This window comes from Orussus abietinus, unplaced genomic scaffold, assembly GCF_000612105.2.
Source record: "Orussus abietinus isolate OABI.00-Male unplaced genomic scaffold, Oabi_2.0 scaffold310, whole genome shotgun sequence".
Classification (NCBI taxonomy): domain Eukaryota; kingdom Metazoa; phylum Arthropoda; class Insecta; order Hymenoptera; family Orussidae; genus Orussus; species Orussus abietinus.
The window spans coordinates 1,944-20,247 of NW_019394456.1; the positions used below are offsets into that span (position 1 = coordinate 1,944).

The 18,304-nt window shown below is 49.0% G+C and overlaps 2 protein-coding genes across 2 annotated transcripts in view; one reads left to right on the top strand and one right to left on the bottom strand.

The window, feature by feature from the left end:
* Positions 1-208: 208 nt before the first annotated feature.
* On the bottom strand, positions 209-7,703 carry LOC105694853. Its single transcript, XM_012415935.2, has 2 exons — positions 5,050-7,703; positions 209-4,750 (listed from the first exon to the last, which is right to left on the bottom strand). The coding sequence occupies exons 1-2, from the start codon at positions 7,558-7,560 to the stop codon at positions 3,089-3,091; spliced, it is 4,173 nt and encodes a 1,390-aa protein (XP_012271358.1). The 5' UTR covers positions 7,561-7,703; the 3' UTR covers positions 209-3,088.
* Positions 7,704-16,717: 9,014 nt separating this feature from the next.
* LOC105694851 (polypeptide N-acetylgalactosaminyltransferase 2) overlaps positions 16,718-18,304 on the top strand; it is an 89,081-nt gene continuing 87,494 nt past the window's right edge. Inside the window, exon 1 of the mRNA XM_012415932.1 lies at positions 16,718-16,986. Coding sequence (XP_012271355.1) covers positions 16,897-16,986 — 90 coding nt within the window. The 5' untranslated portion in view covers positions 16,718-16,896. The remainder of the gene's footprint in view (positions 16,987-18,304) is intronic.

Genomic DNA, 18,304 nt, shown 5'->3' on the forward strand with positions numbered 1-18,304 from the left:
GGTGCTTCTAATCGGCATCGAAACTTATTAGCTGCATTGTATTTACATTATCATACATTCCCAAGAGATTCTGACAAAGTAAAGGTATCGGTAGCCCTACCTACAACCTAGGAGACTGTGAAAAGAAGGTACCGCAGTTCCATTTCAATCGCGTCCGAGAAATAAACGCAGAGAAGAGCTTATTTAAAAAAGTACCTCAATACATAACTTTTATTAAGGTATACACATGCTGATTTATTGTTGGTTTGTTTTTTTTTTATGATAATAATTATCCTATATTTATCTTCATATAGCATGAACCGAGCTTCATAGGATATTCAATTGCCAAGATCGTCGGTTGGCCCTATTATAAAATAGAGTTGATATACATATTTACATTTTATGTACAGTCTCATTCGCGACGAGCGCACGACATCTTGCTTAACTAAACAATTGCACGTCTGGACTCCGATGTTGGTCTTAGGTGGGTTTATCGTCAACTGCCTGGAAACCTCTAGCGACAAACTCAATTTCTACGGTCCAAACATCTCCCTCTCCGTTATTAATTTCATAACCCTCCTTCCTAGACATAGAGTCGAATTAAAAAATCTTAACAATAAAACGTCGAAAGACCTCACCAAGGAGCGATACTTAATCCAATGATTCGCTGTTTGGTGGTAACACTTTATCAGCTAGCGACAATAAACATAAAAGCACGACTCTAATCGCTCTGTACTTCCTGAATTTTGCTAAAAGATTAAATAATAGAATGAATGGAAATAAACAGAAAGGATTATTCCCGGTCAAATTCATCGTCAACAACGGTTTGCAATGCAAGTCAAGCTTTGCACTTCAAGTCAGGCAGTCTTATTAAGCATTGCTTCACACCACTCCCTAGTACATCCTCGAATCCTATTCCTTGCCTGCTTTCATGCGTCTCGAACAAAAATTCCAGCTAAGCGTTGCTAACGATTTAACAAAATTCTCCATATGATCACAGATACAAATTACAAACGCTTCTAAACCCGAATCAATAGTTACATCTCTTATCGTCTCGGTCATTAAATATAAATGCAGCAGGCAAGTCCAATATTTGACCAGTAAAATGATCAGCGATTCCTAGAAGGCATCTTCACGTTACTTTCGATAGGTACTGAATTACTAATTACAATTAATTTAAGTTTGCAAAACGTGCAAACTATCGCAATTACCTCACAGAACGAAAAGTGAGGAAACAGCTCGGTACATCGAAACGTACCAGGGAGCGGTACAAAGAACCAACATCGATCAGTCTTGATATTGGAATTACCAATAAAGATCACTTCATACATTGCAAAGTATATAAATATAGAAGAATAACAACTAAGATCCGTAACTATTATGTTATAGTAGATAGGTAATAGTAGTAATCGATAGGCCCGTTGCGCGAGTGATTGAACGCAAATAAATACGGGCCGGCACACTTATTACACTGGACACTGATTCGCGACACTCTCCCTCGCACCTCTCATGTAAAATAGTCATTGTAAAAAAAAACCACTTACAACGATTGACACATAAAAGAGTTTAATATTTTTTTTCCGTATAGTATCGATAGGTTAATTACCTTCTATGCAATGTTTAATTACTATTAGTTGGCAAACGTGTTTCACTGCGTGGGCTCCGCGTCCTGAGACGGGCGGTGCCCCACTTGAGTAATAACAACTCGTTTTTTATTTTGCATCCCCGTCGACGAGCACCCCTAACCTCAATTACCATAAGTGGTTCTGCGGTCTCGGAAGTCAGAGTTTCAGGACGGTAACACAAAAAAAAATAATAGAACCCACCCTAAAAGCCCGTCCCGTCGGTGCACTCGACGACGGACCGATTCTCGAGCTCCGCCTCGATGCACTTCGCCGATCGAATTCGAGAAATACGCTCCGCAAATATTGCGGATAAAACACAAGCAGTCCGACTCGACTGCGCATTCCTAGGTGAGAGATAAGTCGCAAGCGAACACACCAGTCGCTTATGTACAAACTAGCACTTCTCTTCGACTCCAGCTCGAGGATGATCGAACTCGTCAGCCATCGAGTCAACCGAGGCATTGTCAATGCAAGTGCAAAAGGTTCCAACCCCGGACTCACATCACGGGCCTTCGCACTCTTACTATGATTGTACAGGTCCAAGCGATACGAAGCTAAGGGTATTAATTATTGCGTGGAATCAGTGTTCCGAAAGGAAAAAATATTTGCCTAGTTCTCGATCCCTAACCCTTCGGCATGCCCATCCATGAACTGCGAACCAACGTTCCAACCTTCGACGTTCCAAGCTCAAACAAGACTAACTATCGACTAACAATTTTAGTGTAAAAGCGCCTTCGAAGGCATCTCGTCGAGAACTCATAAAGCAGGTGCATGGAGAAAGTCACCAGACAGGCGTTAAAAGAATATCTGTTACGATATACATATATATATATAGATAGGTCTCTAGATGTATATATAAAATTCACCATAAAGAAAATGGCTTAAAACAGTGCCGTCATTTTATGACTGATAAGCGTCGATTGTCAAGAAACGTAATCAAAACAATAACGGCGAGGCGCTAACAGAACTTAGCACGTCCCCTTGACGGCATCTCGGCCGTCAAGGTTAGGTTAGGTGGAATCAATTCGTTTGGAATTATCTAGTCGTTCAATAAAAATGGGCCGGTCGTCGAGATTCTCACGATGCGATCATGCGAACGGACGAGCGTGCCTATTAAAAAGAAACGAGACTTGTACTTACTGAACCCCATACGCTTTAAGACTACATTCGTCAACGATCGCCCCGATGTCAGTTTGAAAATAGAACCCCTTACGTAATGCACATTTAAAGGAGACTCTAAATCTAATCTCATGAACTAATTAATCGAGGCCTAATCCTACAGTCCTCGGTCGATTAATTAATGGGACCAGCCACTGGACCAACTCACCGAAAGGTACTCTCGACACAAACCACTGATCCAAACACAACCTCCTTTTCACCCCGAAGCGATCATCGACGTGTTCCTCGTCTCAACCCGCGTACAAAATTCTCCGAGACAGAGTCCAAGCCTCGTAGACTCATCAATCCAAGCCAAAAGATTGAAATTAATTCTCCGTATTTACAGGCTCGCGGGCATGGTGGATCCTAACGTGCTTATTGTGGTTCGACTTGGTGCTACTCGACTTGCCGCAGATGTGACAAGTATACGGCCTGGCGCCCGAGTGTACGCGCAGGTGTTCCTTAAGGTAATAAGAGCGGTGGAAAGTCTTGTTGCACACGTCACAGGTATACGCCTTGTTCTCCTCGTGCTCCTTAACGTGTCTTAGGCAGTTGTACTTCCGGATGAACTGGGCGCCACAGTAATTGCACGTGTACGGCCGAACGTTGCGATGGGAGTTCATGTGGGCGGTGTAGTCGCTGTGTCGGTAGAACGCGGCGCTGCACTGATTACACTTGAACGGCTTAGTACTACGGGCCGCGTGGGTCCACTTGTGAAGTTGCAAGTTCCACTTGGTGCTGAAGGCCTTCGAGCACACCTGACACTCGTAGGGCCTTTCCCCGTTATGCACTCGCATGTGCACGGCAAGGGAGGAGCGCAGGTAAATGCATTTGCAAATCGGACACTCCACGTTCTCGCTCTCCCTCTGGGCATCAGGGACGAATCTCCTGTTATGGGCTCGCCTCATGTGCCGAGTCAGACTAGCCATGTGTATGAACCTCTCGTTGCAGTAGGTGCACGCCTTGGGCTTCTCATCGTGAGTCTCCTTGTGCCAGGCGAGCTTCTTCTTGGTATGGAACACCTCACCGCAGTGGCATATATAGTCCTTAAGTTTTTTTTTTATGTTCAAGTGGTGCCTGTTCTTGTGCTGGGTGAGATTAGAATACCTGCGGAAGGTCTCGTTGCAGAGGTTGCACTTGACCGGAGCATTTCCAGTGTGGCCATTTGTGTGCTCGTCGAGCTTCTGCTTGGTTAGGAAGGCCTTATCGCAGACCGTACAAGGGAATGGCTTGATACCCAGATGACGTTTCATGTGGAGCTTAAAGTTCTGCTTCCTGTAGAAGTACTTGCCACACTGGCTGCACTCCAGAGGGTGGATCTTCAGGTGAGCGTTGAAAAGCACTACCGAAGGGAACTCTTCGTTGCAAATCTGACACTTGGCGGTGTCGCGCACTCGTTTCGCCATTTCGTTGACGTGCATCCTCCGGTGGTGTATTTGGAGAGACTTCTCGCTGCTGAATCTCTGGTTGCACATGGTGCAGGTCACCTCGACGACAGGTGGTATGACGAGGCTGTCGATCTTCCGGTCGGCGTCGCCCTTTGACAGGTCCTGCTGCTGCGGAGGCTGCAGCTGGTGCAGAAGGGGTTGCTGGTGGTACGTTTGTTGCATGTGCAGCCCTGGCACGAAGATGTCCTCGAAGACGTTCATACGACCGTCCAGCAGTTTGATGTCCTTCACTTCGGGCTGCTCAGTGGGGTCTCGACTGCTGCTGGGCCCTGCTTCCTTGTGCACCGTTGTAGCATGGACTCTGCGTTCCTTAGGGCAGTCAAACACTTCGCTGCAGTGGGGACACTTGTACGTACGCTTCGTCGGGGTCTTTCGATCCCGATCCAAGAACAGGCTGGAGGTGAAGTGGGTCGCCAGCGAACGACTGTCCAGCAGAGGCCCGCCAATTTCGTTGTCCGAACCCTCGGACTCCTCCCAGCTCTCCCTTGCCATCAGGTCGTACGAGGTGGACATGCGAGATGACTCTTGGCCCATGTAGAGCTGCGAAAAGGCAAGTAAGAAAGCATTTCAATTCTTATCCCATCCGTAGAACAGGTTTCATCGGTGAAGAGGAATCTTGTCAACATACAGGCTTTTGTTCACTTGCTCTGACGACAGACAAAAGATTCCCCATTCCCAATTTGTGTATCGCAGAAAAATGTATGCTTCATTCTGTATAATTGATTCGATAAAATAACAAAGAAATACCTGAAATAATTTTAAAAGTCCAAACTCCACCCTGCGGAGATCTACTCTCGATTCCTTTGTTCCTTTTAATGAAGTTACGGATGACATCTTACCTGCCATGCCGAATGTTCCGTACAGCCGTTACTCTCCTGCTCGGACAGCTCACCCCTGGGAGGCATTGTCTCATCAGCCCTCATGTTGACACTTTTAACCTCCTCGTCTATCCCGGCACCACCTTCGCTGCTGGCCATCGACTGCTGGCTCGTCGCACTCACTGCCTTCTGGGACGACTCGCTTATAAATGTACTAGGAACTAAGATCTGGAGACCGTCGAACTCAAAGACGTTCATCGGTCCCGCGTGGGCATCCTCGTTGATGTTCAGAAGCTCCGTGGTAGGTTTCTGGAGGATCGACTTTCCAGGCTGGAAGTTCTTCGACTCGAAGCTCGTTGTTGGGTCTGTGGACTCCGACAGATTGAGAAGGTTACGCGGGCTCCTGACACTTCCCATTGTGTACGTGTCCTGGATGATAAGGGGTGGCTGCGAATGGATCACTGGGAAGGAGCTCTGGTGTTCGGTGATGACAGACTGATGGTACGCTCTCACTGTCTCCAATTCCTTGGTACTGTTCGTGCATTCGGTAACCTCATCTCTGGTGACCTTCGCTTCATGCTCCAGGTGGGAGCAATCAATGGGGTCCTTCTCCGCAGACAGGTCGTGGTTGGTGTCGTTGCTCTCCTCGTCATGACTCACACTGTCGGTGTCCAGGTGGCAGAAGGAGTGCATCGACGCTGGGGAGCAAGGCTTGCTCAAGTCGGTGCGCACTCTCAGCACCGAGATGCCACTGATCGTCGACAGAGGAGTATGAGATCTAACTCTATCTGAACCCTCGCTCTGCTTGACGTACGGAGTGTGAGGGCTGGTGATTTCTTCGATCTCCATGTCCTCCTCGTCGAAGTTGTCCTCCATGTCGTTTTTCTCATCGTCCTCGTCGTCCTCTTCGTCGTGCAGTGCAGCTGCATCGAAGCCCATCGGGTAGATCGTAAGGTTCTCGTTGAACCCGAATTCTGCGTGGACGGAGTACGTCCTGTGTGACTTCTTCGGCAAAACCGGCGACGCCGGGGCGGACAGGCTGTGTTTATACCGATAGGTCTGGTCGAAATTCTCCTCCCTGACGTAAACGCAGAGCTGCAACATCGACTGCCTATCACCGTCATCGGCGTCGTCGGGCCTCTCGTTGTCCTGGACTTCAGGGTAGGTCAAGGCATCGCAGTTGTCCTGCGCCACGTCACCCGGGATCACCGTCTTCTCGATGGTGATTTCCTCCTGGTCCAGCATCGACTTGTCCTCTAGGTCCTCCTCGTAATCCTTGGATCCAGGAGTTGCCTTTTCCTGAGCCTGGGTGGTGTTGAATTCGGACTCCATGATGGTGATCAGCAGTCTCTCCAGCTGCTCAACCTCTGGCTGGTTCGTCTCCTTCGGCGCTTCCTCGTTTGCCACCTGTAACTGTATACATACGGTGTCCACCGCGTCGCTCCTCTCCGAGGAGCTGCTCTCCGTCTTTTCCTCCTCGTTCTCCACGTCGATGACCGGCGACGTGACCCCGTCGGCGTCGTTCTTGTCCTCGCTCTCGTACTCCTGGGGAAGTAGCTGCTCTCTGGCACGTTCATACTGCACTTGCTTGCACTGCACTTCGGTAGACACCATCCCCATGGGGTCGTCGTTGTCTTCGATATCCGGCAGGACGCTTTCGGCTTTACTGTCGTCCACCATATGATTCTCCACCATGATGGATTCCGTCATATCCCTGTACTCATTCTCCCGTCCCATTTGTTCCTGAGGGGTGGAGTTCTGCGTCTGTTGCCCTCGATGCTCCACATGAACTGTGGACACCTCGACGTTTTCCAGCCTCCCCGACATCTCCTCCTGGGGGACTGGACTAGAGGGAAGTTCGATATCCGGCAGAACTCTCTCCGTCTCCGTTTCCGATTCCGGCAGGATCTCCGGAAGAATCTGCTTAGGCTCGCCTCCCCCGACAGACCCTGTGCTCCTCGATCCACCATCCTCCCCCGTCATGACGGGCCTGATCCTAGTTGTGGCAGCTGGAATGGTCGCGATAGGCGAGATCATCTGTACCGTAGGGATCTGCTGCTGCTGATACATGCCGTACGGGTTATACAGCATCTGCATCATCTGATTGGCTTGTGGAGCCATTGCGTACTGTGGTATCATCATGGTGCCATTATTGACGAACTGCTGGTAGCTGAACGAGGCAAACTGTGGCGGCATCATCGTGCCGATGGGAGGGCACTCGAAGACGGGACCTATGGGGTACGGAGACTGCGTGGAGACGTGCGGACTCTGGGTTACCTGCGGCCCGCCCGGGGAGGTCTGCATCGAGGGAGTCGGAGGTGGCTGCGGAGGTGGCTGAGGAGGCTGCGCCAAGGTCTGGGGTGTGCCGGTGCTGGCCTTTATGAGGGCCTCTATGACCTGTTCCTTGGGGTGCGTGTCAAGGTGCCGCTGCAGGCTGATGCCCTCGCGCAGATAGAGGGTGCAGACCGGGCACGCGACGGCCCCTCCGGAGAGGAGCGGCCCTGGCGGGGCACCCGCGGCGCCGACGTCCATGTTCGAGGCTGGAGAGGGTCCCTGGAGAGGGGCTTACCTTGGAGTGGCCACCGGTCGGGGGAACGCCTCGACTGGGAACGCCCGACGCGTCTCTTTGCTCCCGGGTGTGCCTCAAGGGTCCTGGTGCGAGGGTTCTCACATCGCGGGCCCTATCAGGCCTCTCGCAGCGTGCGGACACGGCTCGCCCGAGACGGTGCGGGCTGTGCCCGGAAAGTATCGACGTCCATGGCTGCCTGGCCGTGCGTGGTGCGTCCGACCAATGTGCGACGGGGCCAGCTCGGCACTCGCGCGGCGGCGGCGGCGACGGCGGCGGCGGCGGCAGCAGCGGCGGCGGCGGTGGCGGCGGTGGCGGCGTCCGACAGATCGATACCCTGTTAAATCGGCAGCCTCCCCTGCGCTTATTAGATTACACCTGCACGCTCCGCGGGAGCGCGGCTCGGCCTAAGGGACGCACCGGAATCCGGCCACTCTTCCGCTGCGATCGATTAGCGGGACAACATGCCGCAAGCCCAGTCCCTGCCCGAAAACACAACAGATAACAGGCGAGCGAGACAAGGCTCCCGCGGGGAATGAGAGCAACGAGACGGCTCACCGCGAGCGTGGCGGCACCTCGCGTCGCTGCCCGAGTGCGAGCCAGCGCGACCCTCCGCGACCCAGTGCCGCCGACCGCCGTGCTCCGAGCGCCGCCGGCCCCTGCCGAGCCGGCCCGAGCTGACCCGAGGCGCCGCCGCCAAGGCCGAATGCCTGCCCGAGAGGGCCCGAAGACCGCCGAGAACGCCCGAGCGGCCCGAGCTGCCAACGTCCTCGGCTGAGGAGGTCCACTTAGCTCGAGCGGCGCCTGCGCTCGGAGAACTAGCGGCCAGTGGCGCTGCCCGCGACTGGAGGCGGTACTACGGTCTTTGGTGCTGCCGCTATTCCCTTGGAGTACGAAACACTTCAATCGAGAACTAGCGACCTTAGCAAGGTAATCCACCTGCTTTATCAGGTACCGTGATTCGCCTTCCGTTGATTATTTTAAATTCTCCCTGGAAAATTTTCTATTTATTTACCACACGATGGTAATATCCAATTTTCTTGGTTTGGCGTTTATTTGAAATTTTCCCTCGAAAATATCGCCATTTTTATGACATTTTTCTTAGACTTCTGGGGATTTTAATAATTTTTGTGAGGATACTCTAATTAGCGGTACGCGTGGTACCTGGAGGAATTAATATCGAAAATTAGGGGAATGTCATTTAGCCAATTGTTAACGGGATTGGAGAAGAAAATTATGTTTATGCTCGCAAGGATCAAGAGACGGAAGCTCTCGTCGTGGAGCAACGATTCGTGATTTATCGTCCAGAAGTCGTAATTGGAAATTGTACGATTATCGAGCAGGGCATAATATTCGATAGCGAACTGCTGGTAATTGATGTGCGACCCTCGAGACGCATTCGCAATTCATTTATGTAAACGCGCACGCAATTACTGTAGTTACCCCCCGCGTCACTTCGGATAACCGGACGATTCAATAACCCGCAGTACCACAGAGACATCGAAATCGGACTAAACCCCCGAGTGTGTGCAATTCCAGATGGAAACGCGTTCGATTTAATATAATAGAACGCGACAGGAGCAATTAACATCGACGGATAAATATGTTTTCCGACAGGAAATAAACCAAAATCCCGACCGAATCGTTTTCACGATTTGTTCTCGCTTTCCTTCCTTCCTCAGAGAAAAAAAATAAATAAAAAAATTAGGTCTCGCTTCCATTTACATTTTTTTCCCGGCAAAGTCCGTGCCCTTGCATCGGAATAAGGATCTCCTTTGACATGTAAAGGGTAATCGCCGGTGAAATTTCGAGGTAATTTAATACCGAGCGTGATCGCGAAAAGGCGGGGCACTTTTTTTTCCCCTTCTCTTATGTTTTTTTTTTCTCCCCTCCTTTCAGGGTAAATGCAAAGTGCAGTATGTGCACGTCGTGTCGAAGGATCGTTTGCCTTTGGCACGACGTGCCGTTTCCTTTCGAATGCGAGGAGCTAATTGGTGGGAAAATATCCGGATAATGGACACTCGTTATGTTTAATGAGCCCAATGGCTCGGGAATTTGATGTTTCGCCCTGCCCGGAAATTATCACGCGCGATGGACTTTTCGCAAATGCGACAAATAATTAATATTTACCGGCGGCTGCTGCGCCGAATTTCCAATGGAGGAAAAATTATCCACGGGGTGTTTGGGCATTTTCCAAATTGGGTTCGCCACTTCATTCCTCCTGGCTTGAGCTTCTCACGGAAATACTTGCGAAAGAGAACTAGGGTACTCCACTCGGGGGAAAACTTCCTAACGATCGAACTTTCGGCCGCATTTTGAGCCACTTTTTGTTTTTTTTTCCGCGTAATTATCGTGAGTGCCGATAGAGCGGAATTAAATTAAAAATTTCGATCGGACGTCAATTCGAGTTACGTTCGGTTTCCAGGTTTTTCTCTCTCTCTCTGCTTTTTTTTTTCTCCAAGCGCACTCCGGCTTTCGTTTAATTGTTGCAATAAATTCTGTAACTTTCCTTTTTATCGCGACCTATATTTCAGGGGAATCAAGGGACTCCAGCAAAGGTGTGCAATTAGACGGAGGTGGGATTTCGGCGGATCCGTATCAACGATAAAGAGTGCAAAAGTTTATATGCATTATGCGATTCGCGAGAAGTTCATCTCCGTCTTTCCGCGTCCGACAATGCGCCCCGCGGAAAACTTTTCGTGTAATAAACTCGGAAGTGCTCCAATTCTAACTCCTCCACCCCGGGGAACCTTTACCGAGGGCACTCCAAACTGCCGTTCGTTCGAGACTCTGTAGAAATGTTCCTGGCTCATATTCGAGAGCCAACTAATTATAAAGAAATGTCTGGACACCCAGGAGGCACCGCAGAATATTTCGCAATTTTCCCTTCAACGCCTTAAACATCAATAATCGTTTAATAACCTTCCGCGGGATTGGGTTAATTTCGGACGATGTTCGGGAGATTAATTCCCACGGTGATGATCATTTTCACGGCGCCTTAACCGCATCGAATCATTTTCAACGGCGATCTCGCGGATCTCGCGGCATGGGACACGGAGCCTTAGGAATGCATCTCGATTCGATGCACATCCAGAAACTCGACGCGATTATTTAGCTCCTGCAGTCCGTCGCGTCCGTGACACTAATTCTATGTCGCTGAGCGCCAATTGCGATGGGCCTCGATCCATCGTGCCATTTTTGCATAATCTCCAGAGCCGAGAGGAGACCCCTAAAGGCGATGCAATCGCCGCATTGGATGTGCAACGTTATCATTATCCTCTCACTTTCTAGCAGCGCACGTAGCTCGAGATTCTTCCGGGAGAATGGAGCAGTACATCTCGCTACGAGCCGTTCATTAATGGGCCTCGTAAAAAACTCGGCCCCGAGATGAATTCCGAGATTAATCGAGCTGCATGCCGGTCGTTTCCGAAGGTGCAGCTGCATCGAGATCTCTCCTTCCAGTCCTGCATTTTTGGTTCCGATCGGCCAGCGTGACCTGCCAAATCGATTGAAATTAATTCACATTCTCAGGGTATTCTCAAGGTATTCAGGTGGGAAGTGTTGATAAGAGGTCAATGCTTACAAGGACTATAAACCCTCGAACGGCGACTCCTCCTATTCCGCCATCCTCTTTCAGGAGACATTTGGCTCTGGACGGGTTTATCGGGCTTTTAGCACAGCCTGGAACGATCTCCCTTCAACCGGATGCTGTGCTGGACCGCGTCGTTTGCAAGGTCCTGCTCTGGGCGGCCATCAAAAGCCGCAGCTCCGTTCTCGCGAGCAATCTCCTAGACGCCATCGCACTTTGCGCCTATCGCTTCTTCCCTGCATCTGCGTGAGAACTGTTCACGGTTAATACTACACCTCTTATCGTATCAACTGATAAAAATATATACATGTAGTCGCAGTAACCGGGAGGAGATCTTATTCTATTCCTGACGCCGTGGTCCACATCCTTGATGTCCTCGTGGACGTTGCAGAGTCCTGGCGCGTAAAAGTCTTATTTCGGGGAGAGGCTACCTTTCGGGCAACTCGGATTCTTTGTGCACCCTGGAGGGCAGATACGATATCGAGTCTGCTTTTCAGAAATGACCTGACCGCATGAGCGAGCAACTCGACAAGTGTCTTCGCGAGGCATCGGTAATCGATGCCGTCCCAGAATTCGAGGGCCTCGAGATTCTGGACCGAGTCCTTTGGCGAGCGACTGAACTCCCCGCTCTGCCAAACTCGAGACTCACTTGTAATTGAATTGCCAGGACACAGAGGGTGGAGTTGTACTTCCGCTGATTTAATTGATCCCAAAGATCCGCCGATCGCGCCAAGATTCGCCCCTCGAGTTCGCCTCTTCTCGGGGAGATCTCGATTTTACTTAACATGGGATCCGGCTGCGAGTCCCAATTTAATTTACCTGTAATAAATATCATGTAAAATACATTTTTCCTTCCGTAATATCCCATATCAAAGGATCGAGTCTATCACAGTAATTACGGTTTAATTACCGCGTAAAGAAAAATTAAAAACCAGGATGAGTAGCGACGAGCCTCGTCGACTTTCTCTTGGTGATCATTTTCGTCAGCCTTGATTTATTCGGCTCGATTTTTATTTCGCTATAGATGTCCGCGAAGAAATAAGAGTTTTCGCTCCTGAGGCTTCACGCCATGTTGCCGGTGACGGGAGGCCAAGAAATCTTGAATTTTATCGCAGATAAAATTCACGTATATCCGTCGTGCAGGTCTTCTCCTTGGGTTAACCGATTGTCCGCGCTAATTAAACGGCGTTGTTGGGAATTTTTCTTCTCCCCCGATTGCATCGATTTCTACATTACGTCGAGCAGCGTTCCGCTCACCTTAACTCGATGAAGATCCTGTGACCTGAGAAATCGGTAAGAAATGATTTGAGGAACTCCTGGAGAGAATGACTCTCTTGCTCGGACGACGTGACGAGCTCTGATGCAAATCGGCGAGGGCAAAGAAAAAGAAGCAAGGGAAAATAACGGAGAGCTCGCACACGGTTTCTATTTCTTGCGCTCTGGGATGCAATAAATTGCACTGTCGAAATCGTCATTGGGAAATCCCTCGGGTTAACGGACGAGAACGAGAATCGCAAAGATACCATGTCAGTGAAGAATGTCTTAAGGCTCCTCTAACGACCCAGCTGGGTCAATTAAACAATTAACGCGGCCACATCAAACAGAGGACCTATTATCTCCTACTGTTCCTTTTTAAATGTAAATATTACCTTTTAGGTATCTTCCATCTTTTTCAAGGATCTCTCCTCTGGCGCACGTTCTCCATGAATTGAGTATGCCAAACACATGGCGTTCCAGATTCTCGCACACTGTACCAAGAAGTGCTTCAACCTGGAATCGTCACGTGCACATATAACGAGGTTAACTTAACGACAGGTTTGCAAGTAGCATAAATCAGTACCATGTGTCGTAAAATTACCCAAAAACCGAAGAGACATATCGAAGAAGCTCGCCTTCGATTTCATTGCACCCACGTGCAACCTGAAAGTACCATTACAAAATGTCTTAACTTCCAGAAATAATAAATCACCTCGAAAGTTCAACGATACCCTATTGTTAACCGCTATTGTTAAAATTTCATGAATAGACATGAAGAATATACCCCGAGGAAAAAAATGTTTCTCTCTGAAAGGAATTATTTTCCCTGAATGGAGTACAATAAACCGCGGCAAAAAATCAAAGAAATCTAGTCTTCGCTCCGAAATGCCGAATTTTTAATTTCCAATCTTAAGTATTCAAGAAGTATTAACATTTCTTTGAACGGAAAACTTTCCTTGGGGTAATTACGTGTGCTTTCCACCAAAACTGTTATTTGACTCGAGTGAGTATTATTCGAAGAGGTTTGTTCCTCAGGGTATTATTGACTATGAATTATAATTCCATAAAAATTAGTGCCAAGGTCGTATTCTGTCAAGACTTTTTAGCCAACCCAAAATTAGAATATCTAATTCGAGAGGAGCTAAAAGGTCCGAGTCGCATTTCGTGTCCAGGAATCCCCCGAGGTCGATCGTCGATCGATCCGCTCTCGCTTGTCGGTAAGTCGAGGCATCTCCTATTTTTTCTCCTCTTCAGCTTCATGAAACAGGCTTTCCAGCTCGAGAGAAACGCGATCCATCGGGTCGATCGGGCACGAACGCAGCTACAAGACGTCCCACCATGGCATTAAGAAGCACTTGCTTAGCTGCGAACGATTTCCACGTGCTCTCGCACGATTTCCATATAAACGGGGGACGAGGTCGACCCTGTTGGAAGGTAGTAAATCTCGCAGGTGAAAACGAGGAGCACCGTCCGATTCCTCGGTGACGTTATCTCAGAAGGAAGGATCCGAAGTAGCCGAAGGAGGCACGAAAAAGGGTGAACCCAATTCATTCAACCCTCCACACAGAAAAAAAAAGAAAATTGTACATGGTCCAACCATAGAACTATGGCTGTAACACGGTAAGAAAAAAAAACCTTTCATTGAACCAGAGAAATATTATATTAATATATTTTCTAAAATTAACGAAACAATTTAATGAAAACACTGCGATCGATTTGAGCGACGAACTAAAATTCGGTTAACTCGAGTGAGGAGTTCTTTGAAATTGACCCAATTTTCTTTTTTTCTGCGCGTAGGGAGTTGTCTAGGGAATTTTCCCTAGGGAAACGAGGAGATCTGGGATGGCGACCGATCCTTAAACGCACAGGACAGCCGCTCGCACGGATCGTTTAACGCTCTTTACGAGGACGTATCCCGGCGTATCCTGGCGTATCCCGACGTTCCCTCAACCCCTAGGAGTCCTTCTCCTCCCGGTACATTGACTTCCTCCCCGGTCGACATCTTGCCCTCCTCCGGGCACTTCCTGCGAGCTCCTTCCTCCCGCGAAGGGAGAAAGCGATGGAACCTCCTCGGGGCCGTTTAACGACCCGGAAGACAGCGGGAAGGTTCGCTTTTCGTTTTCCCTCTCGTTCGCTCTAACGTGGGATTCCCTCCCAAAGGATGCAGCGTTCCTCCTCCTTTCACTCTTTCAAGTGACGCGGGGCTTCTCGGATTTCTTGCCTCCCATCCGGGCAGGCTATCCTTTTTATCTCCCATGTACACCTGAAGTTATATATTTCATGTATATACGAATTACATATATAATCCCCCACGAAATTCAGAGGTTCCTCGACGACAATATGTATATAAGGTAACGAGAATTTCGTGTCGCAGACGATCGCACAAAAAGTCAGAAAATTTCCACGGAGATTCCCTTGTGTACCCTGTTACAAATTTTTCCAATATTCGAGCACTTTCAGTATATAAGGTTGTAGTAGAATTGAAAACTGAATGTCCTACATGTGAATAAACTTAGTATACCGTGTCTGAATATAAACATCTAAGAAAAAAAATTATAAAATTATCATACTTCTTTTTCGACAGTGTATAAGATGTACCGTGGAGGCCATGTTGAGATTTCAGCGGGTTCTCTTTGGAAAATTTGGATGTATCGCGGTTATCACCGGGGCTGGGATCGATTTTTCACCCGAAACACGGTAGAATCGTTTCGTTCTCCATTTTTTCGCCCCATTTGGTCGTGGATTTCTCACCGAGCAAGGGGATGAAGAGCAATTTACTGGCTGGTCCGCCCTCTCTGAAATTAGCCGACTCGACTCCATTTTCCATTGGGTGGCCGCGCCTTTTCTGCTATCGCGAAATTGCACCTGTCGCGAGGCGGCAAACTTTCTAGGGACATCCGTTCTTCCGCTATCTCCTCGTCGATTAATCGGGATCGGGACGTTAAATACCAGCGAGGCGTTCCTCGGACGACCCGCCCATCCGCGCGAATTCCATCCGACTCGGATCGATGCGTACTCTTCGGTTTTCCGCAAATGGAACCCAGCCTGGAACCTGGAACTCCCTCGATTCGTCTCGTTCCACCCGGAATTGCCCGGGAAATTCTTCCACGGATCTCGTAATTTACCTCTTGGCTCGCCGTAAATCTTTCAGGGCCCCTGGATTATGAAATCGCGCGTTTCAAGATGGCGCCGCCGTTGAACACTACCGAAGAGAGCATTGCAATTTTCTAGCGGTTTTTCGTTCTTTGTTAACATCCCCGAATATATCTCAAGAATTTAATTTAGCATCCATACCTCGGCAGCTTTTATCTGTGGCCTATAATTGGTAACCAATTCAACATAATCCAGAGCGTTTGGATAATGAAATCGCGCGTTTCAAGATGGCGTCGCCGTTGAACACTACCTAAGAAAATATGGCACTTCTGTAACGGTTTTTTCTAATCTTTCTCTGAATGTATCTCATAAATTTAATTTATCACCCATACCTCGGCAGCTTTTATCTGCAGCCTATAATTGGTAACCAATTCAACTTTTCATACATACTTTTAAAAGTGAACACTCCAAGGTGAGGTCGAGTGACGCAAATAGTGAATGCCCACGCATGAGTGTTTTTGGGCGACAGGGAATATCCGCGATTTTGCAAGAACTTTGAGAAAACTCCCACCGCTTGACGGCAATTTATATTCACAGGAAGAAGCTCGGAGCTTTTAAGGGCGTAACTTTCGAAGAAACATGTATGTCCGTACATACAACGCGAAGTTGGGCGTCTATTCATCATGGCGGATTCGAGAGCTTCGAGACTCCTCCCTTTCCGATCAAAAAGTGAAGGCGAAACATCCGTTAAAGGAATAAAAGATGTGGAAAGAGACACGAAATACGCAGAAGAGCGTATAGCCTAAAGCCTAGGACATTTAAAATATATATCATCTTAATATGTCACCTTAAACCACCGCAAGAGGGTTTAGATTTTATAACGGCCATTTCAGACCAAAAAATTGGGCCCTATATACGAAAAGAGCACCCCTGTCGTGCACCTGCATGTCGGGATGCATTTACCGTTTCGCTAACTCGATACACCGTACAAATAAACCGATGCAGTTTCGCAGGAGCGAGTGTGTACCCAGGAGTATAGGGATATAGGGAGTCGCGCCCTGTCGCGAGGTTCGGCCAGCCGGCGGTAGATGGCGGTGGCGTCGCGTCGGGCTCGGCCGCGACGCGCAGCCTCCGTCTCCCGGGCCGGCGGTGTAGCGTTCAGTATGGCTTCGGCCTCGGTGGGCGGCGGGTCTGGTGGGTAACGGGCGGATGATCGATCGGCGGCCACGCGAGGTAACCCGGCTCACGGCGCCTCAGTCGCGGCGCGACCTGCGTACAGAGCGGACGGTACCCTCTCGCCCTCGGGACGCGGCCGTGGCTCCCCTGCGAACGGGGCTCGCCACTCTGCCACTTCCGCGCCGACATGCGGCGCAATGTCAAGATAGTGCTCCTACTGTCGTGCGCGTGGATGTTCGTCTTTGTTTACTACTACCACACCTCGAGGGACACGAAGGTAAGTAGCAAGTTCTTTCACCACGGCGACAGCTGATCGAGGATCCATATAATCTCGCATAACCTCTAATAAGTTCACTTAACCTTTCGAATCCGCCCGCGCTTATCGGCAAATTCGTGGTTATAATCCGATCAGCCGTGGCCGTTAAGTTCAACTCAGATATATGGTAATTAATCGTGCGAACGTTTTTTCAGGGTTAATTATATGGTCTCGGTGTGTACGTTTTTGGAGGGAGGGGGAAATTCAAATCTCGCGCCTTGACGCCGAGACCCGGTTAAGTCGCTCAGGTTAGAAGTTATCGGCCTCGTTATCGGCAACGGCACGTTTTAATCAGCCGACCGCTTCGCGTGATCGCGTGCCCCGAAAAGTTAGCGGCGTTTAACGTGCTCAACCGTTGCCCGGTCGTTAGAACGCCAACGGACCCGTAACTCGAGCCGAGCGAGCGGTCCCTGCTTTACCGGCCGATCGGCTATTAATACTCGCAATCAGCTGATCCGCCTTAACAATTCGCGAGAAGACTCGTTCCTCGTAACCCAAATTCCGGATATCAGTATTCTTTTTTTTTTTTCGTTTTCGAATACTTTATTGCTTTCATATTATATTTTCTTTTTACATTCATCAGGAAACTTAAAGAACGACCCAACATCCGTATAAAATTCATGATTACCTGGGAAATATTTCCGTCGATTTTTATGATAATTTAGTGAATCGCCACGTATCACGTGGCTTTATTAATGTACATTGTCGTTTAACATTCCGTGCAACCCAAATTATACATGTCTGTACTCGCTTTTATAAGGATGCTACCAAAAAATGCGACGATTTACGGCGTTCTCGCGGAATTCCGGTCTTATCAGCTGGCGATAAAGACGGCCCCTCCCCCTCCCGTAAAATTGGCCAATCTCCCCAGCAGCCCCGGAAAACTCTCCTCTCCCTCGTTTACCCTTTTCCACGCCGGGAAGTCTCTTGTCGCGGGGCGTAATTAGCGGCAGGCATTTCGAAGGAACGGAGAAAGATGGGAGAGAGAGAAAGAGAGACGCAGAAGAGCGGAAAGCAGAAGGAAAACGACGAAATTGGGCGCTGCCCCCTCTTCCCGCCGCTTTTCCATGTTATTTTCCCTCTCTCTCTCTCTATATATATATATCCCGTTTTCGCGAAAAAAAGAAAAAATCATTATAAGCGGTGCGCAATTAGCGTGTACATTTATGTATGCCGGAATTACGGGCGGTGAATGCGTTGAAGAATTAAAGTATAAATCGGGCGGATCCGGTGAGACGGATTAAAATTGCCGGGGAAATTAATGAGCCCTACCGGCGGT

Bases quoted from the DNA above. Each gene is read 5' to 3' on its own strand.
- LOC105694853 (XM_012415935.2), bottom strand. From the start codon at position 7,560: ATGGACGTCGGCGCCGCGGGTGCCCCGCCAGGGCCGCTCCTCTCCGGA. The intron at 4,751-5,049 runs GTAAGATGTCAT...GCCTTTTCGCAG, and splicing joins CGGAACATTCGGCATGGCAG to CTCTACATGGGCCAAGAGTC.